General features: G+C 47.7%; 1 protein-coding gene across 1 annotated transcript in view; it reads right to left on the minus strand.

The window, feature by feature from the left end:
• The window catches only part of LOC139264459 (dynein axonemal heavy chain 11-like), a 679,414-nt gene that overhangs the window by 471,132 nt on the left and 183,128 nt on the right, over positions 1-25,154 (minus strand). Inside the window, exon 21 of the mRNA XM_070880970.1 lies at positions 15,679-15,837. Coding sequence (XP_070737071.1) covers positions 15,679-15,837 — 159 coding nt within the window. The remainder of the gene's footprint in view (positions 1-15,678; positions 15,838-25,154) is intronic.

Raw genomic sequence — 25,154 nt, forward strand, 5'->3', positions numbered from 1 at the left:
ACTGAATGTTGGACAAAGACATCTGAAAACGCAGAGACAATGGTAAAAATTTTCTGTACCTGAGCGGGTCGGATGCGGGCAGTTGCCGTGGCGGGTCGCGACCCCGTTGTTAATTCCACCCTGCTCCTGAAATTGACTTTGCATTAATGGGGCCTATTAAGCCCGCTTTGCACGTTATTCGGCCCTATTAAATGGTGCGGGTCTGATGACGTCATCGATGCCGTGTTTTCAGCCGGGATATTTAAAGAAGCCATGGCCACATTGCATTTGAAGATTCATCTAGGAGTGTGCAGGCAGTAAACTGCACAATTGGACTGCTGCAAACAGTTCCAGAGATAAGTTGTACAGGGCCTTGGTGAGGCCTCACCTGGAATATTGTGTTCAGTTTTGGTCTCCTAATCTGAGAAAGGACGTTCTTGCTATTGAGGGAGTGCAGCGAAGGTTCACCAGACTGATTCCTGGGCTGGCAAAATTTTCATATGAGGAGAGACTGGATCGACTGGGCCTGTATTCACTGGAGTTTAGAAGTAAAAGAGAGCATCTCATAGAAACATATAAAATTCTGACGGGACTGGACAGGTTAGATGCAGGAGGAATGTTCCCGATGTTAGGGAAGTCCAAAACCAGGGGACACAGTCTAAGGATAAGGGGTAAGCCATTTAGGACTGAGATGAGGAGAAACTTCTTCACTCAGAGAGTTGTTAATCTGTGGCATTCTCTATCGCAGAGAGTTGTTCATTGGATATATTCAAGAGGGAGTTAGATATGGCCCTTACAGCTAAAGGGATCAAGGGGTACGGAGAGAAAGCAGGAAAGGGGTACTGAGGTGAATGATCAGCCATGATTTTATTGAATGGTGTTGCAGGCTCGAAGGTCCGAATGGTCTACTCCTGCACCTATTTTCTATGTTTCTATGTTTCTAAGAACTTAAGAAATAGGAGCAGGAGTCGGCCATTTGGCCCCTCGAGCCTGCTCCGCCATTCAATAAGATCATGGCTGATCTGATCATGGACTCAGCTTCACTTCCCTGCCCACTCCCCATAACCCTTTACTCCCTTATCACTCAAAAATCTGTCTATAAGATGACTGCACAGAGACAGAGGGCTGCACCCAGGTTCTCTGATGACTCCTTCATATGCTTGTGGAGGGAGTCACAGCACGCAGGGAGGTCCTCTTCATTTCTAATGGGCGAAGAGACCTCCCCAGGAGTCCAAAGGAGCCTGGCTCCAAATTGCAGAGGAGGTTAACAGCAGGGATGTGTTCAGGAGGACCTGGATGCAGTACTGGAAACATTTCAATGATCTCATTAGATCAGGAAAGGTGAGTGCAAAGCCACACTCAACCTCATCCTGCTTTGTCTCTCATCACATCCCCATCACTTTGCCTTCCCAACCCTACGGCTGCACATCCTTACTCACACCAATGTCCCTTACATGCCCACCCATCCCTCTCTCTCTATTTACATACTCACATCCCCATCTGACTAGTTATACTCACCCTCATCCAAATGCAATCATACCAACTAACAACACACAAGGAGGTCACTTAGCTTTGGCACCACTCCATCAGTTTCCCTCTAAAGATGTAAACCATCCATTCCTTACACTCATTCCATCACTCTCACTCAACCTTCTCTTCTTTCCCTCCTTGCAGGAAAAGAGAGTGCACAATAAGAGGGAGAGAACCGGAAATGGAACATCATAATTGACGACCCTAACTACAGCAGAGGAGGCTGCCTGACAAGTTTTGGGAGTCGCCGAAGAGCTTGAAGTGGGAGATGGAGAGAAGATGACATCTCATCAACCTGGTGACAGAATTACATTTCATACAGCTACATGGCATACATCTGTCAGCAGCCACTGAATGGTCATCATGTGCATAATGGTATCTGTACCCATTCTTCCTATGACATATCCAATTCATCTCTTTACTCTCCCATTGGGAGCGCCCCCCCCACCCCAATACTATCCAGAAGGAAGAGGAAGACGATTCCTCAGAGGAGCCTCCAGCCTCTGAGTGTGCACTGTCATCAACATAAGCACACCAAGCACCAGTGCAGATATGCACACCTCGGTGATTCCTACGCGAGATAGAGTAGTGTTGTCAGCTGGTGTCTCACAACTCAAAAGTAAGCAAGAGGAGATAAGGGAGACAGGGTCAACAGTGGAGACTCCTCACTGGAGGGCACAGGATGCTCCCAGCTCTGTTCAGCTGCATGCAGATGCTGAGCCTCAGGGACCGTCCAGAAAGAGGGCGATCCTGGAGGTGCAGCAAAAAGTGCTGGAGACTTTGACCGGTTTTGCGAATGCGATGTCTGCAAATGTGCAGAGAATGGAGAAGTCCATCTCCAACATGAACACCATCATGTCACAGGCGATGGATACTGTAGGCTCTTCCATGGATAGGATGGCCACCTGCATGGAACAGTTAATGCACCACTCACAGGCGTACATGGGGCTAGAAATTCATGCACTCACTGGCACTCCGTAGCACCATGAAATGCAATAAAATGGCAGCTGCCACCCTTTCAGCAGCTGGTGATGGGTCCCGCGGGGGTTACCATATTCTTCTCCCCTTTTGCACTGCCAGTAACTGGAAGCGCCCTGGAAAAAAAATGGCAGCATGGTGACATCAATCGGCGTGCAATGCCGACTTAACATCACCAACGTAAACTTCGACCCCAGCGCTGAATTCAGCACTGGGTCCTAAGCACGCCAGGCCTGGCATGTAAGCAGGCTGACAGTGGCGATAACTGCAACTCTTAAAGAGACAAACACATCATTCAGGTAAGTTTGAATTTAAGGATTTGGACTTTGATTTGATTGAAGTGGTGGCTTGCTGCAATAGATGTGAAAAGTTTTTTTAGTGGGTCAGGATTGCTGCTCGATATTTGCAAAGACTTGGATGGTAAATGAAGGCCTTTGAGAAGACAAAACATGCTGTGAGTACTCAGCAGCACACGCAACATCCATGGAGAGAAAAACAGAGTTCAGCTCTCAGGTCAACACGCTGCCTGATTAACTGAGTATTTTCAGCATTTTATGCTGTCATTTCACATTTACAGCATCTGCTTGCAGAGGAAAGAGGAAGATGTAGAAGAGGAAGAGTCAAACTGAAGGATGCATCCCAGACAGCCCCTTTATGGATGTCATATCCGGGATGGAATCAGCCGCCTGCGGTCCCACTGGCTGGGCAGGATGCCTGTTCTTGTTGACCCACTGACTGGGTAGGCTACATTTTTGGGGTGTGTGAAATGAAGAAGGCACAAGGGTGGGGTTGTGTTGACGGGATGGCAGGAAAGCAAGAGGTGCATGTCAGAAGAAAGATAACTTATGAGGCTACCAGCATCTTGTATCATTTCGGCCCCGCCGCTGGCCAAAGGCTCAACCATGCCCCTGCCAAGAATGGCCTTCACTGTCTCCTCCAAGGAGGTGAGGTGAGGTTAAGAATGGGAATGGCATTGGTGCAGATTGTTGGTGAGTGATTGGGGGTTAGCGGTGAGGCTAGTGGTGCAGTTGGTGGGAGACGGCTTTTGAAGATGCATTCATTGACTTTGACCAGTGGTCTGAGATCATGAAGCTTCTTTGGGCACTGAAGTTAGGTGGTGGGGGCTACACTGCTGGCAGTGACGGCCTTAGTGATGTACTCCCACATCATTCTTTCTGGAGGGCTTCCTGGCCCTTGTGGTTAGAGGACCTCTCTTGTAGTGTTGACCCCCTACACAAAGCTGGAGTGCTGTGTGCGAGAACCTTGATGCCCCTTCCCTGGCTTGCTGAGACATTTGTGTTAGTGCTGAGGCAATTTCCCCATTTGTTGAGGTTAAGAAGGTAATTCAGCTTTAACAGCTGAATATTCATATTTGGAACTTCTTTTAAATACTGAATATTTCTTGAAAGGCAGAAAGGGCTACAAAATGTATTGATTCACAACATTTTATTTTGTATTGCTTCAGTGTGGATGGCCCCTTTAAATTTCTTCATTGCCCACAAATCCCTGCGAGCTCCACAGTTTTGCTCAGAGGCTGTGGGAAGCTGCAACACCAGACCCGGACAGGAACTTCCTCCAAGATTCTTCCAGCAATGCCGCCAGGATGGAGAATAGATTGCTATCTATGGAGGGTAGATGGCTATATAATGGAGGATAGATGGCTATACATGGAGAATAGATGGCAGAGGAGGGATGTCAATGTAGATTTGGGTCTTCATGGCCCCAATGATGTGCAGCAAGGTGCTCTCCAGCTCATTGCTAGCAGGGAAGTGCGGGTGGCCCATGAGAGGGATGATGGTGAGAGGGGACATGGAACTAGGGTCCAAGTGCTCACACTTCTCTCCCCTGTTGCCACCCCATCAGTCAGAGCCCCCTACTCGGACAGCGATGGCAGAGTCTGCCACTGCACTGTCGCAGGAGGAACAGACATTGCTGGGGCTATCAGAGGCTCCAAAACCCAGAGGTTGTCTGCCAAGGGTGTCTAAGCAGTCGCAGCAGGGAAGTGAACAGGTTGCCTCTACCTCTGCTGAAGCCACAGGGGTGATAGCTTGTAGAAGCACCCGTAAGAGAAAGATGACACACAAGTAGGTTCACAAGGGTATCCACTCGGGTGTTTATTCAATGTTTCTGTAAAGTTTCCTTTACTGTGACGTCACACATAAATATCTATTTTCACCACTTTCCGGTCTTGGACAAATTTGTGTGTACCTTTGGAAGTGGCTCAGTGAGTTGGAGTGAATGATGACACATAATGTTACCTCCAGCAATGGTGATCAGTGTAAATAGGGATGCTTCATGGTGTTGCTGTGGGGTGGTGCCAACCTGGCGCAGCATGTGACAGCCATATGGGTGTACTGCAAAAAGTTAAGTATATCTGGCCCTGATGAGCCCATCCCTGGCCTCCCGGGCAGCAATGTGCTCGAGACCACTGTTTCCTCTTGCTCCTCCTCCTCTGAAGAGGCTGTACGCTCAGTGCCTCGCTCCTCATGCAGTGCCAATCTTGTGTCTATTGTGCAGGGTGCAGCACACCACAATGATTCTGGAGACCCTGGCTGGTGCACACTGAAAGGCTCCTCCATATCGGTCAAGGCATCTGAAGCGCATTTTCAGCATGCCTATTGTCTGCTCTACGACACATCTTGTGGAAATGTGACTTTCATTATATCTCTCCTGGGCCTCAGAACTTGGCCTCTACAAGGGTGTTACGAGCCACGTCTTCAGTGTATACCCCTCATCTCCAAGCAGCCAGCTGGTAAGTCTGTTTGGAGGAGTGAAGAGTGCGGGAGGCTGGACTGGCAATCAACGAGTTATGGCAGCTGCCAGGGCATTTGGCACACACATGCATGATAATCTTCCTTTTGTTGCAGACCACCAACAACTTGTATTTATATAGCGCCTTTAACGTAGTAAAACATCCCAAGGTGCTTCACAGGAGTATTATAAAACAAATAATTTGACATCGAGTCACATAAGGAGAAATTAGGGCAGGTGACCAAAAGCTTGGTCAAAGAGGTAGGTATTAATGAGCACCTTAAAGGAGGAGCGAGTGGTAGAGAGGTAAAGAGATTTCAGCAGGGAATTCCAGAGCTTAGGGCCTAGAAAACAGAAGGCACGGCAACTAATGGTTGACTGATTATAATCAGGGGTGCTCAAGAGGGCAGAATTAGAGGAGTGCAGATATCTCGGCGGCGGGGGGGGGGCGGGGGGATTGTGGGGCTGGAGGAGATTACGGTGTTCGGGAGGAGCGAGGCCATGGAGGGATTTGAAAACAAGGATGAGAATTTTGAAATCGAGGCATTGTTTAACCGGGAGACAATGTAGGTCAGCAAGTACAGGGGTGATAGGTGAATGGGACTTGGTGCAAGTTAGAACACGGGCAGCCGAGTTTTGGATGAGCTCAAATTTACGTAGGGTGGAATGTGGGAGGCCAGCCAGGAGTGCGTTGGAATAGTCAAGTCTAGAGAGAAGATGGATGAGGGTTTCAGCAGCAGATGAGCTGAGGTAAGGGCAGAGACAGGTGATGTTACGGAGTTGGAAATAGGCAGCCTTAGTTATGCCACGGATATGAGGCCGGAAGCTTATTTCAGGGTCAAATATGACACCAAGGCTGTGAACAGTGTGGTTCAGCCTCAGACAGAAGTTGGGGACAGGGATGGAGTCAGTGGCTAGGGAATGGAGTTTGTGGTGGGGTCCAAAAACAATGGCATGTTGGTAGCCTCTACTCTGTAACTCGACACCCTGGTACTGCGAAGATCAGAAGCCTGTAACGTAGAGAAAGCATGGGTGCAAATACACATAGTAGCAATCCATGGTGCAGCTTGTTGGTGACAGAAATGACCCACATCACTGAACAAATAATAGAACATTTTGAAGGATGTCAGGAATCTCACAGAGATAGTGGATGCATTGGTTGTAATGTTCCAAAATTCCCTGGATTTTGGAGCGGTCCCAGCGGATTGGGAAACCTCAAATGTAACGCCTCTATTTAAAATAGGAGGCAGACAAAAAGCAGGAAACTATCGACCAGTTAGAACATAGAACATAGAAAATAGGTGCAGAAGTAGGCCATTCGGCCCTTCAAACCTGCACCACCATTCAATAAGATCATGGCTGATCATTCACCTCAATACCCCTTTCCTGCTTTCTCTCCATACGCTTTTATCCCTTTAGCCATAAGGGCCATATCTAGCTCCTTCTTGAACATATCTAATGAACTGGCATCAACAACTCTCTGCGGTAGAGAATTCCGCAGGTTCACAATTCCCTGAATGAAGAAGTTTCTCCTCATCTCGGTCCTAAATGGCTTACCCTTTATCGTTAGACTGTGACCCCTGGTTCTGGACTTCCCCAACATCGGGAACATTCTTCCTGCATCTAACCTGTCCAGTCCCATCAGAATTTTATATGTTTCTATGAGATTCCCTCTCATTCTTCTAAACTCCAGTGAATACAGGCTCAGTTGATCCAGTCTCTCCTCATATGTCAGTCCTGCCATCCCGGGAATTAGCCTAACATCTGTTGTTGGAAAAATGCTGCAGCCCATTATTAAGGAAGCAGTAGCAGGACATTTGGAATAGCATGATTCTATGAAAGGGAAATCATGTTTGACAAATTTGTTGGAGTTCTTTGAGGATGTAACGAGCAGGGTGGATAAGGGGGAGCCAGTGGATATGATGTATTTGGATTTCCAGAAGGCATTTGATAAGGTGTCACATAAGAGGTTACTGCACAAGATAAAAGCTCACGGGGTTGGAGGTAATATATTAGCATGGATAAAGGATTGGCTAACTAACAGAAAACAATCGGGATAAATGGGTAATTTTCCGGTTAGCGAACAGTGGGGATCGGTGCTGGGTCCTCAACTATTTACAATCTATATTAATGATTTGGATGAAGGGACCGAGTGTAATGTAGCCAAGTTTGCTGATGATACAAAGATGGGTGGGAAAGCAAATTGTGAGAAGGATGTTTCCACTGATAGGGGAGACCCGAACTAGGGGGGATAATCTTAGAATAAGGGGTGCCCATTCAAAACTGAGATGAGGAAGAATTTCTTCTCTCAGAGGGTTGTAAATCTGTGGAATTCGCTGCCTCAGAGAGCTGTGGAAGCCGGGACAGTGAATAAATTTAAGACAGAGATAAACAGCTTCTTAACCAATAAGGGATTAAGGGGTTATGGGGAGCGGGCAGGGAAGTGGACTTGAGTCCATGATCGGATCATCCATGATCATATTAATTGGCGGAGCAGGCTCGACGGGTCGTATGGCCTACTCCTGCTCCTATTTCTTACGTTCTTATATTCTATGACACAAAAAATCTGCAAAGGGATATAGACAGGCTAAGTGAGTGGGCAAAAATTTGGCAGCTGGAGTATAATGTGGGAAAATGTGAGGTTATCCACTTTGGCAGAAATAATAGAAAAGCAAATTATAATTTAAATGGAGAAAAATTGCAACGTGCTGCAGTACAGAGGGACCTGGGGGTCCTTGTGCATAAAACACAAAAAGTTAGTATGCAGGTACAGCAAGTAATCAGGAAGGCAAATGGAATGTTGGCCTTTATTGCAAGGGGGATCGCGTATAAAAGCAGAGAAGTCCTGCTACAACTGTACAGGGTATTGGTAAGGCCACACCTGGAGTACTGCGTACAGTTTTGGTCTCCGTATTTAAGGAAGGATATACTTGCATTGGAGGCTGTTCAGAGAAGGTTCACTCGGTTGATTCCGGAGATGAGGGGGTTGACTTATGAAGATAGGTTGAATAGGTTGGGCCTATACACATTAGAGTTCAGAAGAATGAGAGGTGATCTTATTGAGACATATAAGATAATGAGGGGGCTTGACAAGGTAGATGCAGAGAGGATGTTTCCACTCATGGGGGAATCTAGAACGAGGGGGCAAAGTGTTAGAATAAGGGGTTGCCATTTAAAACTGAGATGAGGAAGAATTTCTTCTCTCAGAGGGTTGTAGATCTGTGGAATTCTCTGCCCCAGAGAGCTGTGGAGGCTGGGTCATTGAATATATTTAAGGCAGAGATAGACAGATTTTTGAGCGATAAGAGATTATAGGGTTATGGAGAGCAGGCAGGGAAGTGGAGCTGAGACCATGATAGATCAGCCATGATCTTATTGAATGGCGGAGCAGGCTCGAGGGGCCAAATGGCCTACTCCTGCTCCTATTTCTTATGTTCTTATGTTCAGATATTCTCTGTCATATACAGGTTTCAAAATGGACCATTCATGTGTTTTTTTTAAATTGTTCATTCACGGGATGTGGTCATCGCTTGCAAGGCCAGCATTTATTGTCTATCCCTGAATGCCCTTGAGAAGGTGGTGGTTGGTCTGGGGTCACAGCTGTGCATTGAGGGAGTGGAAGCCCTCAAGGTTAACAAACACTCCTGGGTCTGATGATACCCTGCAACCATGGGAATTCAGCCAGAGCGGCAAACCTGAGCGCCCGCTCATTAGCACTGGATTTATCAGTGGTAGAGTTGATATAATTGACTGACTTGTCAAACAGGGCATCGGTGACCTGTGTGATGCAGCTATGGGCACCCGACTGCGAGATTCTGCAAATGTTTCCTGCAGATCCCTGGAAGAGGCCTGAGGCGAAGATGTTGAGGGTGCTGGTGACTTTGACAGCCACAGGTAAGGTATGACCACCTGCTCCTCTAGGCTGAAGATCTTGCTCCAGCAATGTGCAAATGGCTGTAATGACCTGGCACAATAGCCTGAGCTTCCTTTGGTAGTGCTGCCCAGTCATGTTGAGGAAGTTCATTCTCTGCCTGTATACCCTGTGCTGGGAGTATCACTTCCGGCGCATGAAGCCCTGCATTGATGCCCACTGTCGTGCAGCGTCAGATGGCTTTGGAGAAGTTTGGTGGTGTTGTTATTGGTGCTGCTGGTGTTCCTGGTGCTACTGGTGTTGGGGCTTATTGTGATCTGATTCTGAGGACCAAGGTGAGACAGTATAAACGGCATCTATGCTAATGAATTAGATGGGAGGTCAAGTAGAGATGACAGAAACAACCTGTCACTGAGGTGATAGGTACTAACAATGAGGTGACACTGGATGGAGACTTTGCTGGAAACACTTGTAGCCTGTAGAAAGCTCATCATAATCATAGGCAGTCTCTCGAAACAAGGATGACCTGCTTCCACGCCAAAAGGGATGAGTTCACAGTTGTTTCAATGAAGAACCTAATATTCCGGATCCCGAACTACATCTTGAAGGGTGGAAGATGCCTGTGCGTGGATTTTTTTTTAATGTGTGGTGGCCATTGCACACCAGCCACCACACAGGCTTGACAGAGGTAGGTCTTGGTCCAGTGGCAAGGATCAACTAAGATGACTGGAGATCAGCTGTGCTGCACAGACCTAGTGCGCACACATATCGCAGTGTGGGCTGGCCTGTGCTGCCAGTGGGTTCTCGCCTCTTCTGTGCCCCGACCTCTCGCTTCTCCTGGACCCCGAACACATCCTTCTACGAACTCTTGCCACTCCTTCGCCCTGACCTCGCCGCTCCTGCTGTACCTGCCCGCACTGCAGTCAGCCATTGCTCTCCTGCAGCAGCACGCGATGCTCCCTGCAGTGGTATGCCACCGCACACTGCTCCCTCTAATGGCCCCGGCCTGATAAATCTAAATCTGTGCTGGCAGTGCAGTCAGCAACAGCTTCTGCCTGAGGAAAGTGATCAGCTGTCAGGTGAGAGTTTTTATTGTACTTTGGATGCTATGTGCTAATGAGGTGGATCAATGGCCACGCAACTTCCGCCTCAGGTTGACAGATGTGGTTCCCGAGCTGCGTGATTCATGTACTCATCCAGTGAAATTTGAAAGGTAGGGTTACAAAGACTCTTAAGAGTCTGATAAGTAACTAATAATGATTTAAATGAGCTCAGCCGCCTCTGCCGTTCAGGTCGCTGCTGCACTGACAAACGCACCCGAGGGAAAGGTGTGAGGAGGTGGGATGACAGCGAGTTTCCGACTAGCCGCAAGATTTTTCAAATTTCCCACCCCACCCACCTCTCATGCACCCGCACGGACCCCAGAAAATTCCAGTCAATGGAGGGGGCTTAAGCTACCCTTTAACCTTGAAGGCATTCTTTCCCTAAATGCTTTAGTTTCTCCACCTCTCTCTCTCTGCCTTGAAAAATTTCCTTGAATCCTTCCTATTTGACCAAGTTTATTAATCACCCCTCCTAATATTTATTTCTTTGGCTTGGCAACCATTTTTTATGCATATTAACTCCATTTTGCCGGCTTGGTTCTGTAACCGTTAATACCCTTGCCTAACAATAACCTATCAATCTCAGTTTTGAAATTTTCAATTGATCTAACCTCAACAATTTTTTGGGGCAGAGAGTTCCAGATTTCCACTATTGGTGTTGTAGCAACAGAGTGTTAGGGGTAGAAATTCACCTCCGCCCGAAATGGGGCGCACCTACTGCTTTTTGCCAGTCATTACTGTTGCAATGGATGTCCAATGTTTGCTGAAAAAAAGGAGTGGAGCGATATTGATGGCGGGAAGCGGCTGTTTGCAGCGGTGTGGGTGCTGAGTGGCCGTTTGGGCCGCGAAATTCAGCTGGTGCCGATTTGCTGCTAACGAGCAGTGCTCCCTGGCCGCCTTAAAGGGCAGGGTTTGCAGCTCGGGCCTGAGCAGGGAATCAGTTTGAATCGAGGGCATGGCAAATCCAGGAGGAGCAAGGAGGGCCAGCAGATTCTTGGATGCAGAACTCGAGACCTTTATCCAAGATGTGGAGGGAAGGAGGTGCGTTCTTTACCCCGACACAGGCAGACCAATTTGTGCCAGCTTCATTAATGCCTGGAGAGAGATCGCTGTGGAGGTCTCGGAGATCTCCATTCACGATCACATCGTGACCCAATGTCACAAAGGCTCAACGACATAATTCATCTGATGAAAGTGAGTACATGCTCCCCCAACTCCTCACCTTCCATCTGCGAGCCTCTCCTTCACCTTCTCTTATTTCCCACCTTCACTGTATAGTCACTGAAGCAGCATTTGATTGATGAAGCCTGTATATATGTGTGTGTTCTTGCAATGGAGGCTCCCTTTCATGTCAGAGTTACAGCTGCATGTGATGGACCCACACTTGCACTCATTGCTGAGGCCTCATCCCACTGCTACTCAGCAAGCCTTATTTGCTTTGCAGGCAGAGGTTTCTCACAACCGTTTAGAGCAACAGAGGACTGGTGGTGGTGAGCCACAGCTCCAGCAGCTCACTCACCTGGAAAAAAGGGTGCTGAGGCTAGTGGGCCCACATATTGCCTTCCCTGTGGCCGCCTGTCATGTCAATCCCTCGGGGGGCAGTATGGGTAAGTGAAGGTCTTCCTTTAATGTCATCTCTGCCTGAAAGTGCCAGCACCTACTACGCATTTGCTTATAATTGTGTGCAGGTTGCAGGCTGCATGGTACAATGCCCTACCTCACCGTCATGGGAGTCCTTGTGCCATTTATGAGTGCAGATTAGACCCCGAGTGTGAGCCAAAGCCAGGATGACAGCATTGAGGAGACTGACAGCCAAAGCCAGGCAGAGACCCTAGAGACCATTGGGAGCGAAAGCCACGACACCCTGGAGGCCACTCCATCTATTGGCGCCTTATCTGATGAGGCCGAGGAAGAGGAGGACACTGCAGCACCACATCACTGCTTCCTACACTCGCACACTCCAGCTCAGATACTGGGAGCACGCGGCCGGGAATGCTAGACTTAGCAGAGGGATCTACACTGGGTGTTGCACGGGGCCTAGCGGGCTGCAGCATGGTGAAGGGCCAAGGCAAACTCGGATGCCATCTCTCCAGGGGGCGAGTGCGCACACAAGTTCTGCTGAAGAGGACTTAGACGAGCCCATTAATGTTGGGGCTTATGAAAGGTTGGAGGCCATGCAATCCCAGCTCTTGACGGCAATGGCAAGGGTGCCGGAGAGCCTGTCACAAGTGGTCTGTCTCCCGCATTGTCAACAGCTCTGGCAACACCATGGAGCCCATCATTGCCAGTGTGCAGACGATGGTGGACTCCCAGAGTGACCATGCAGATCTGGCACATGTGAAGCCGTGTCTCGTTGGGGATGTGGGAGCTGCCATTGCAGCACAGGTGCAAGGGAACGAACGTCTGAGTGTTGCTTTGGAGAGGATGGCAGGAGTCCTGGAAGCTCAGAATGCTCTTATGCACTCTGGGCAACAAGCCATGGAGCGTCTTACGGATGTCGTCTCTGGTGGCATCGAGACTGTGTCTGCTCTCATGCAGTCTCAGCTGGAAGCCAAGCGAGATCTGAGTGTTGCCATCACGGCTGGGTCCACCACGGTCCACGGGGGACCTTCCGGTGTCACGCCACACCATCGACCTGTGCTCCATCAGATAGGTGGCGATGGTGAGGTGCTGCCTCGGGAGTGGCGCAGGCTCCTCGGACCAGGATGATGATGTGCTCTCTCAGGATCACAGCATTCCTGACCCCAGACCTGTCACTCCACCATTGCCAACAAGCATGGACTTGCCCGAGCCAAGGCCGACTGAACGCACCGAGGGTGCTGCCCAGTCTGCAGCCGGCCATTGCAGAGCCGGAGCTGGTCGAGGGCGTCCCAGAAGGACATCTGTAGTTTCAACATCTGAAACACAGCAGCCTTCCCAGACACAGGGGAGACACTGCGGCATTGTTCCAGAATAGACTTGTGTAAGATGGGTTATAAGGGGATGCACAGCGGTGAGAAATTATTATGTGTATGATTTTTGCACCTTTCTTTCTTGTGTAAAAGATCTTTATTTTGTGTTTCAATATCTGCGCAGGTCTCTCATTTCACTGTGGCCAATGATGTGTGAAAGGGCTCATTGGGATGGCCATGGAGATGCAAAGATGAAGGGTGAAGTGGGCATCAACTGATCGGAAACAAGCAGCAATGAGACGGTTCTGCGCTTTCCTTACCGGGTCTGGATGGTGACGCCACCTCCTGCGTGGTGGGCGACCTACATCCTCCTCCTCCTCCTCCTGGTCCTCCTCCTCAGGTGGTACTGCTGGCTCATCCTCCAACGGCTGGCCCCTCATGAAGGCCAGGTTGTGAAGCATGCAGCAGACGATCACGAATAGGGAGACCCACTCAGGCCAGTACTGCAACACTCCACCAGAGCGATCCAGACAATGGAACCACTGCTTAAGGATCCCGATGTACTGCTTAATTAAGCAGCTGGTGGCTGGGAGTCATTGTAGGCTTGCTGCACAGCAGTCCTGGGGTTGCAAAGGGGAATCAACAGCCAAGTGCACAGTAGGTAGCCCTCGTCTCCAAGGAGTCAGCTGCAATCTTGGTTTGGGCCAGCAAACATGCCGGGCACACCGGTCTGGTGCAAGATAAAAGCATCGTGGCTACTGCCAGGATACCCAGCATCAACTGCCATGAGTTTGCGGTGGTGGTCGCACACCAGCTGGACATTGAGGGAGTGGAATCCCTTGCGGTTTCTGAACATCTCAGGATTGTTCTGTGGTGCCCTCATTGCAATGTGAGTGCAGTTTATGGTGCTCTGAACCCTGGGGAAGTCCGCAATGCACACAAATCTGGTCTGCTGCTCCAACTGCTTCTCCCTGCTCATTGGGAAGGAAATGTTGTCGCTGCTTCTCTTATAGAGAGCATCTGTAACTTGACGGATGGAGCGATGTGCGGTGAACTACAAAATGTTCGATATGTCTCTGTAGCAACTTGGAAAGAGCCAGTAGCATAGAAATTGAGTGCTATGTCACTTTGGTTGCGACGGTTAGAGTTGTCCTCAACCTTGTCTGAGACTGGAGGTCTGGCTGCAGGAGATTGTACAGCTCCCTGCGATATCCTTCCAGAATCGAAGTCTCCAGAGACATTGGTCATTGTCAGGCCCATGAACGAAAACTGCTGTCTGTGGACCCCTGCACGATAGGGTCTTCTCCCCCCACTGTACTCGGGTCTTCCTATGGCAGCTGCCTCATTGACTTCTCCCTCATGTGCTTGCTGCTCCTCACCCTCTGCAGCCTGCTGCTGGCAAGTATCTGCCTCCTGTGCATCCTGCCTTCTCCCGATTTCATCCAATATCCCTGGTGTGGGGGGAGGTGGTGGGGTCAGCGTACCAGACCCTCCTCATGATGGCATGTCCTTCCTAGGCCACCACTCTGGGTTGAGGTCTGTTGCCATCTCCATGGCCTTCTGCATGTTGGGCAGTCATGTGTGCTACATCCCTTGCCCGCTGCCTCTGGAGCCATTGGAGACAGTGCCACCTTCTCCTGCGTGCCTCCCTGCCACGCACTATGTGCAGGAGGTGTTCCACTGCCGGTACTGAGCCCATTTACTTTCCCTCCGCAAGCACAACCTCCACAATGAGGCCTCTGTGATGTACAGATTGAGGACCCTAACCCACTAGCACTCAATGCCGCTCTTAAAGGGACAACTGACAAACTTGTGAGAAGTCCGAAAAATTCTCGGCCAAAAAAATGGAGATACACGCAACAAGCCTTTAAAGTCCACTGGTAGTCTTGAGCCGGCACTGTGTACCGACCCAAAAAACTGTCGGGGGCACCGACAAGCGGCTGGAAGATTTTTGACCTGAATTTTCTTTCCGGGGTGGAGCCGCTGTGGTGCACACTCTGATGACGTAGTTAAGGATGCATCTGCAGGAGTGGGGCGGAAGTGGGAGAGCGGTGCGGATCTTCATACCGCAGCAAAAAGCCCTGAGAGTAATTCTGCGAACGTCGGCCAGTCTGCCACAAGTCGGCGGCCATTCCGCGCCGCCCCATGGCCACTGCTTTCAGGCGGCCAGAGGCCTTATCGGGAGGGGCAATTTCAGCCGCTTTGGCTCGAATTGGAGGCTGTGAGTGCAACTCCAGTTTTCCCTGTAGTTGGAGTTTTCTTGCCCTTATGGAGTGTGATTCACTAGTTCTCACTTTGACTGTTAAATAAGGTATCACGTGATAGTATGCTATTTCCTCTCAGGGCACAGGAAAAAACAGCCATGCCAGTCTTGCCCTTAGTAAAATGCACCCCCCATTGTATGATCTGAGGGTAACGTTAATTATGACCCTCCTGGAGCAGTCATTATCTTGAACAGTGTCACTTTTTCAGGATGAAGAAAAAAGAATACCAACAGAAAGTAGTGGCGCATGGGAACTTTACAAGAAAAATAATGAGTAATATATGCTTTTTATGATAAATGGATGCTCCTTACCTTCACATATACAATAATATCCCAGAGTTGCTTGAGTAGAACGATGTCTCGACGACACTGCTTTAACTGCTTATACTCTGGAACTGTCACCTCAAACAGGTTGGCTGATTCTCGCATTTGTATTGTCACTTCCTCCAGGGCGCTGAGCTCCTGGTTAGCCTGAATGGCAGAATTGGAAAGAGTTCAGTTTATTACATAAGAACATAAGAAATAGGAGCAGAAGTAGGCCATATGGCCCTTCGAGCCTGCTCCGCCATTCACTAAGATCATGGCTGATCTGATCATGGACTTAGGTCCACTTCCCTACCCGCTCCCCATAACCCCTTATCGTTTAAGAAACTGTCTATTTCTGGCTTAAATTTATTCAATGTCCCAGCTTCCACAGCTCTCTGAGGCAGCGAATTCCACAGATTTACAACCCTCAGATAAGAAATTTCTCCTCATCTCAGTTTTAAATGGGCGGTCCCTTATTCTAAGATCACGCCCTCTAGTTCTAGTCTCCCCCATCCTCTCTGCATCCATCTTGCCAAGCTCCCTCATAATCTTATACGTTTCGATAAGATCATCTCTCATTCTTCTGAATTCCAATGAGTAGAGGCCCAACCTACTCAACCTTTCCTCAAAAGTCAACCCCCTCATCTCCGGAATCAACCTTGTGAACCTTCTCTGAACTGCCTCCAAAGCAAGTATATCCTTTCATAAATATGGAAACCAAATCTGCACGCAGTATTCCAGGTGTGGCCTCAACAATACCCTGTATAGCTATAGCAAGACTTCCCTGCTTTTATACTCCATTCCCTTTGCAATAAAGGCCAAGATTCCATTGACCTTCCTGACCACTTGCTGTACCTGCATACTATCCTTTTGTGTTTCATGCACAAGTACCCCCAGGTCCCACTGTACTGCAGCACTTTGCAATCTTTCTCCATTTAAATAATAACTTGCTCTTTGATTTTTTCTGCCAAAGTGCATGACCTCACACTTTCCAACATTATACTCCATGTGCCAAATTTTTGCCCACTCACTTAGCCTATGTCCTTTGCAGATTTTTTGTGACTTCCTCACACATTGCTTTTCCTCCCATCTTTGTATCGTCAGCAAACTTGGCTACGTTACACTCAGTCCCTTCTTCCAAGTCGTTACTATAGATTGTAAATAGTTGGGGTCCCAGCTCTGATCCCTGCGGCACCCCACTAGTTACTGGCTGCCAACCAGAGAATGAACCATTTATCCCGATTCTCTCTTCAATGTTAGCTAGCCAATCCTCTATCCATGCTAATATATTACCCCCAACCCCGTGAACTTTTATCTTGTGCAGTAACCTTTTATGTGGCACCTTATCAAATGCCTTCTGGAAGTCCAAATAATCACATCTACTGGTTCCCCTTTATCCACCCTGTTCGTTACATCCTCAAAGAATTCCAGCAAATTTGTCAAACATGACTTACCCTTCATAAATCCATGCTGACTCTGCCTGACCGAATTTTACTTTTCCAAATGTCCTGCTACCGCTTCTTTAAGAATGGACTCCAACATTTTCCCAACCACAGATGTTAGGCTAACTGGTCTATAGTTTCCTGCTTTTTGTCTGCCTCCTTTTTTAAATAGGGGCGTTACATATGCAGTTTTCCAATCTGCTGGGACCTTCTCAAAATCCAGGGAATTTTGGTAAATTACAACCAATGCATCCACAAAGCCTACCGCTACTTCTCTTAAGACCCTAGGATGCAAGCCATCAGGTCCAGGGGATTTATCTGCCTTGAGTCCTATTATCTTACTGAGTACCACACTTCCTTAGTGATTGTGATTGTGTTAAAATTCCTCCCCCGCTATAGCCCCTTGACTATCCATTGTTGGAATATTGTTAGTGTCCTCGACCATAAAGACTGATATAAAATACTTGTTCAGAGTTTCTGTCATCTCCATGTTCCCCATTACTAATTCCCTGGTCTTGTCCTCTAAGGGATCAACATTTACTTTAGCCACTCTTTTCCTTTTTATATACCTATAGAAACTCTTGCTATCTGCATTTATATTTTGTGCTAGTTTACTTTCATAGTCTATCTTCCCTTTCATAATCATTTTTTTAGTCATTCTTTGCTGGCTTTTAAAAGCTTCCCAATCTTCTGTCCTCCCACTAGTTTTGGCCACTTTGTATGCCCTTGTTTTTAATTGGATACCATCCTTTATTTCTTTAGTTAGCCACAGATGGCTCTCTTTTCTCTTACACCCTTTCCTCCTCACTGGAATATATTTTTCTCGAGAGTTGTGAAATGTCTCCTTAAATATACACCACTGTTCATCAACCATCCTACACTTTAATCTATTTACCTCGTCCACTTTAGCCAACTCTGCCCTCATACCTTCATAGTCTCCTTTATTTAAGCTTAGTACGCTGGTTTAGATCCAACTTTCTCACCCTCCATCTAAATTTGAAATTCAATCATGCTAAGATCACTCATTCCAAGGGGATCCTTTACTAGGAGATTGGTTATTAATCCTGTCTCATTCCACAGGACCAGACCTAAGATAGCCTGCCCCCTGGTTGGTTCCGTTACATAATGCTCAAGGAACCTGTCCCTTATGCATTCTATGAACTCCTCCCTCAAGGCTACCCTGACCAATTTGATTTGTCCAATCAATATGGAGGTTAAAATCACCCATGTTTATTGCTGTTCCCTTTTTACAAGCTCCACTATTTCCTAGTTTATGCTCCGACCAACAGAGTTGCTACTGTTAGGGGGGCTATAAACTACGCCCACCAGTGACTTTTTCCCCTTATTATTCCTTATATCCACCCAAACTGTTTCATCATCCTTATCATTTGAGCCAATATCGTTTCTCACTATTGCAGTGATTCCATCCTTTATCAATAGAGCTACTCCACCTCCTTTTCTTTTCTGTCTGTTCTTCCGGATTGTCAAATACCCCTGGATATATAGGGCCCCAAGTTTCCACACGTGCCTAGAACGGTGCAGTCCCGACCTGGACGCCCGTTTTTCGCGTCACAAAGAGCGCCTAAAAAAATCCTCGGTATTCTCCACCTACTTGCAGGTCCTCTGGCCCTCGGAGCAGCCAGCACGAGCTGTGGGGGGGCGGAGCCAGGTCCCTGCGCTGAAAACAGTGCCGGGACCTCTGCACATGCGCGCTACAGTCGGCACGCAAGTGCAGTAGCTCCAGGCACCGAACTGTGTGGGAGGGGCCCGAAGCACGCAGCCCCTAGCCCTGGCCCAATGGCCTCACTGGGGCTGCGTGAATAAGGCTCCTCCCACGGCCAGCTCCTGCTCCCCCCCCCCCCCCCCCGACCAGACCCGACCCGACACTCGCTCCCCGCCCCCCCTGCCTCCGGACCAGACCCGACACCCGCTCCCCGTCCCCCCCCGCCTCCGGACCAGACCAGACCCAACACCCGCTCCCCGCCCCTCCCTGCCTCCGGACCAGACCCGCCCCCCCGACCCGACCCCCGACCCGACCCCCGACCCGACCCCCCCCCCCCACTGGACCCGACCCGACTCCCGCTCCCGGACTGGATCCGACCTGACCTCCCCCCCCTCCCTCTCTCTCTCTCCCGGACTGGATCCGACCTGACCTCCCCCCCTCCCCCCCTCTCTCTCGCTCTCTCTCTCTCTATCCCTCCCCCCCTCCCTCTCTCTCTCCCACCCTCCCCCCTCTCTCTCTCCCTCCCTCCCTCCCCCCCTCTCTCTCTCCCTCTCTCTCTCTCCCCGCCTCTCTCCCTCCCTCCCTCCCTCTCTCTCTCTCTCTCTCTCCCCCCCCCTCTCCTCCCCCCCTCCCCCCCCTCTCCCTCCCCCTCTCTCTCCCTCCCTCCCTCCCGAACCGACCCGACCCGACCCAACCCTACCTGTAAATCTGGTGCTGGGGACGGGCCTTCTCGGGCCGGCCCATTCAGCCTTCGGTCCCGAAAGGCCTGCCTGAAGCACTTTCACACAGGTAGGAAGATGGTTTATTTAATCTTTTCTTTGCTTATAAATGTTTATTCAGGTTGGATTTATTTGTATAATATTTGTATAAGTATAAAAAAGGATTTATTATAGAATTTAATGACTTCCCTTCCCCCCCCACCTCGTTCTGGACGCCTAATTTGTAACCTGCACCTGATTTTTTCAGTTCTACAAAAATCTTCACTTGCTCCATTTTACTTTAGTTTGGAGTACGTTTTCACTGTGGAAACTTTCAAATCAGGCGTCAGTGGCCGGACACGCCCCCTTTTGAAGAAAAAATTCTGTTCCAAAGTAGAACTGTTCTACCTGACTAGAACTGCAGAAAAAAAAATGTGGAGAATTGCGATTTCTAAGATAGTCCGTTCTCCACCAGTTGCTCCTAAAAATCAGGCGCAAATCATGTGGAAACTTGGGCCCTTAATTCCCAGGCCTGGTCACCTTGCAACCACGTCTCTGTAATGGCTATCAGATCATACTCATTTGTCTCAATTTGTACAGTCAACTCATCTATTTTATTACAAATGCTACATACATTCAAACAAAGTGTCTTTAAGTTTGTTTTTTTACCCTTTTTCCTCCTTGTTTCCTCTCTCCTTCAAACTCACTTTCTTTATTTTTGCTTTCTAATTCCAGCTTTACTCCCCTCCCGACTGAATATATTTTCAGATTCCCATCCCCCTGCCAAGCTAGTTTAAACTCTCCCCAATAGTACTAGCAACCCCCCCACCCCGTGAGTGTATTGGTCCCGGTTCTGTTGAAGTGCAACCCGTCCGGCTTGTACAGGTCCCACCTCCCCCAGAAGCAGTCCCAATGCCTCAGGAAACTAAAGCCCTCCCGCCTGCACCATCTCTCCAGCCATGTATTCACCTGCTCTAGCCTCCTAGTTCTGTAATCATGAGCTCATGGCACTGGGAGTAATCTGGAGATTACTACCTTTGAGGTCCTGCTTTTTAATCTTTCTCCTAGCTCACTAAACTCTGCCTGCAGGATCTCATCCCTCTTCCTACCTATGTCATTGGTTCCGATATGGACCACGACCTCTGGCTGTTCACCCTCTCTCACCAGAATACGCTGCAGCTGCTCAGTGACATCCTTGATCCCGGCACCAGGGAGGCAACATACCATCCTGGAGTCACGTCTGCGGCCACAGAAACGCCTGTCTGCTCCCCTGACTAGTGAATCCCCTATTACTATAGCTCTTCCATTCTTTTTCCTCCCTCCCTGTACAGCTGAGCCACCTGTGGTGCCATGGACTTGGCTCTGGCTGCACTTAGAACATCCTAATAAACAGGTTAGGATGTTCTTTCACTTGCCATGACAGATTGTGAATACTCACTCAGCACTCGGATGCACAAGGGTTATTGGTTACACTAGAAAAAAGCTACAATAGCATTGACCTGGAGTCTCCTGCAGATATCCTGCATTTCTACTTCTATTGCAGTGACAATGTTATGACATAGCCTGAGGTGTAATTAAGCCCAATTTTCCAACAGGAATTACGGAATTAACCCTTTGAGCTAGAGGCATGTATTGACTTTTTAAAATAATTACTACAACCTACTGGTGAAAATGATAATTGTTAACATTACTTATAAAGTAGAGATGCACGTCAGTCAAATTCATGTCAAAGAAAACTAAAATGCTTTTGTTGTCCCTTTATTTACAATTAGCTAGATAGACACAATGGAATGAAGCAAATTCACGTGTCAGGCACTTTAATATTATAATATTTAATCTGACAGGAGATGTTTACCTCTGCCAGTTGCTCCATGGTATAAATAATTCCACACCAAAGAAGCCTACAGCATTAAAGAACCACAAGTATGTAGGTCTATGAATCTGCTGTTGGATTACAGGAAGCTGGTCTTCCCATTTCCACTGATACAGCAATGGGTCTCCATATGCCAAGGTGGAATCTTTAAAAGTGAAAGGTAGAGAGTGAAGCACAAAGGCTACTCTTCCGAGGGAAGAAAAATTATGTATTATAAAGCTATTTAATGCACAAAATGATTATACTTCTTTGTACACTGCCTCTTGTCCAGATTGTTGCATTCTACAGTGCTTCTCCCTCTCAGACTTTTGGTATATTTGCCATTTTGATATCAATGCCTCTCAAATGACTAGATATCAGAAAATCAATCTCATACCTTTTGTTAGTTAATCAGTTTTCACTGTTCACAACACTGGCAAACTGATGAGCAAATCTTTAAAGCAAGTTTTCAAATCTTTGTTGATTTTGCCATTCATACATTGTTAGCTAGCCACAATTTGATTTTCACCAGATGTTATGTCAGTGTGAAGAAGTCATGGAGTTAAGAGAAGTAATAGTGAAGTAGAGATTGGGTATCAAGCACATACATGACCCTATCTATACCTGTTCATAACTGAGTGGCTTGTTGTGCCACTTCAGAGAACATTAAAAGTCAACCATATAATATAGGACAGGACAGTATGAGTGGCAGGTTCCCTTGCCTGAGGGACATGAGTAAACCAGTTAGGTTTTTACAACAATCTGGTAGCTTTCATGGTCAATTTTTCTGTTGCCAGCATACCAGATTTACTTAATCCAATTTCAGAACATGCTTTGGTGGTATTTGGACTCACGACCTCGGAGATGCTAATCCAGTGCCATGCCACTACACTACCATACCTCTGAGACTCCAACGGTGACAGAAGGGAAACTGGAGTTCTGTTGGCTGTGTTTGTATAGGTAGGAGTAGAATCAGGCAAGGACAGTCCCATAGAGCTGAACAATGGCATAAAGACAATGGTGGAGAATGGCATCGTTATTCATCTAAAACACTGCACAGAGGTGGAGAAGGAGAAATAACACACCATGGACACAGTCAACAAAGGATGTAATGTGGGACTTTGGACAAAGCTCGTTCAGTGCTGTGAGAAGGGTGGAAACTGTATTGCACAACTAGGGAGTTTTGAAAACGATAAGCATGGAGCTGGAAAGTAATGATGCATTTCAGGGTCTTATACAAGAAAGTGTGGTTTGGAATAGTGTGATAAGTGGAGAAAGCAGAAGGGTCATGGGTGATGCTGATGGTTTTGAAAGAGGGAGAGGCCATACCTGATTAAAGGAAGCCATTAACAATGTCAGAGGTTAAAGAGGAAATTAATGCAATTGTAAGGAAGTACATTAGCTTGGATGATGTGGAATCGGTATGGGTGGAGCTACAGAATACCAAAGGGAAGAAAACACTAGTGGGAGTTGTGTACAGGCCACCGAATAGTAGTAGTGAGGTTGGGGACAGCATCAAACAAGAAATAAGGGATGTGTGCAATGAAGGTACAGCAGTAATCATGGGCGACTTTAATCTACATATTGATTGGCTAACCTAACTGGTAGCAATGCGGTGGAGGAGGATTTCCTGGAGTGTATTACGGATGGTTTTCTAGACCAATATGTCGAGGAAACAACCAGAGAGCTGGCCATCCTAGACTGGGTGATGTGTAATGAGAAGGAGCTAATTAGCAATCTTGTTGTGCGAGGCCCCTTGGGGAAGAGTGACCATAATATGGTAGAATTCTTTATTAAGATGGAGAGTGACAAAGTTAATTCAGAAACTAGGGTTCTGAACTTAAGGAAGGGTAACTTTGACAGTATGAGGCGCAAATTGGCTAGATTAGACTGGCAAATGATACTTAAAGGGTTGACGGTGAATAGGCAATGGCAATCCTTTAAAGATCATATGGATGAACTTCAACAATTGTACATCCTTGACTGGAGTAAAAATAAAACGGGGAAGGTGGCTCAAATGTGGCTAACAAGGGAAATTAAGGATAGTGTTAAATCCAAGGAAGAGGAATACAAATTAGCCAGAAAAAGCAGCAAACCGGAGGACTGGGAGAAATTTAGAATTCAGCAGAGGCGGACAAAGGGTTTAAATAATAAGGGGAAAATAGAGTATGAGAGGAAGCTTGCCGGAAACGTAAAAACTGACTGCAAAAGCTTCTATAGATATGTGAAGAGAAAAAGATTAGTGAAGACAAACGTAGGTCCCTTGCAGTCGGATTCGGGTGAATTTATAATGGGGAACAAAGAAATGGCAGAGCAATTGAACAAGTACTTCGGTTCTGTCTTCACAAAGGAAGACACAAATAATCTTCCGGATGTACGAGGGGACCGAGGGTCTAGTGACAAGGAGGAACTGAAGGATATCCTTATTAGGCGGGAAATTGTGTTAGGGAAATTGACGGGATTGAAGGCCGATAAATCCCCAGGGCCTGATAGTCTACAAGAGTACTTGAGGAAGTGGCCCTAGAAATAGTGGATGCATTGGTGATAATTTTCCAGCAGTCTATCGACTCTGGATCAGTTCCTATGGACTGGAGGGTTGCTAATGTAACACCACTTTTTAAGAAAGGAGGGAGAGAGAAAACGGGTAATTATAGACCGGTTAGCCTCACATCAGTAGTGGGGAAAATGTTGGAATCAATCATTGCGGATGAAATAGCAGCGCATTTAGAAAGCAGTGATAGGATCGGTCCAAGTCAGCATGGATTTATGAAAGGGAAATCATACTTGACAAATCTTCTGGAATTTTTTGAGGATGTAACTAGTAGAGTGGACAAGGGAGAACCAGTGGATGTGGTGTATTTGGACTTTCAAAAGGCTTTTGACAAGGTCCCACACAAGAGATTGGTGTGCAAAATCAAAGCACGTGGTATTGGGGGTAATGTTCTGATGTGGATAGAGACCTGGTTGGCAGATAGGAAGCAGAGAGTCGGGATCAATGGGTCCTTTTCATAATGGCAGGCAGTGACTAGTGGGGTGCCGCAGGGCTCAGTGCTGGGACCCCAGCTCTTTACAATATATAGTAATGATTTAGATGATGGAATTGAGTGTAATATCTCCAAGTTTGCTGATGACACTAAACTGGGTGGCGGTGTGAGCTATGAGGAGGACGCTAAGAGGCTGCAGGTTAGGCGAGTGGGCAAATACATGGCAGACGCAGTATAATGTGGATAAATGTGAGGTTATCCACTTTGGGGGCAAAAACAAGACGACAGAATATTATCTGAATGGCGGCAAATTAGGATAAGAGGAGGTGCAACGAGACCTGGGTGTCATGGTTCATCAGTCATTGAAAGTGGGCATGCAGGTACAGCAGATGGTGAAGAAGGCAAATGGTATGTTGGCCTTCATAGCTATGGGATTTGAATACAGGAGCAGGGAGGTCTTACTGCAGTTGTATAGGACCTTAGTGAGGCCTCACCTGGAATATTGTGTTCACTTTTGGTCTCCTAATCTGAGGAAGGACATTCGTGCTATTGAGGGAGTGCAGCGAAGGTTCACCAGACTGATTCCAGGGATGGCTGGACTGTCATATGAGGAGAGACTGGATCAACTGGGCCTTTATTCACTGGAGTTTAGAAGAATGAGAGGGGATCTCATAGAAATGTATAAGATTCTGACAGGACTGGACAGGTTAGATGCGGGAAGAATCTTCCCGATGTTGGGGAAGTCCAGAACCAGGGGACACAGTCTTAGGATAAGGGGTAGGC

This window comes from Pristiophorus japonicus, chromosome 5 (genome assembly GCF_044704955.1).
Source record: "Pristiophorus japonicus isolate sPriJap1 chromosome 5, sPriJap1.hap1, whole genome shotgun sequence".
Lineage (NCBI taxonomy): Eukaryota > Metazoa > Chordata > Chondrichthyes > Pristiophoridae > Pristiophorus > Pristiophorus japonicus.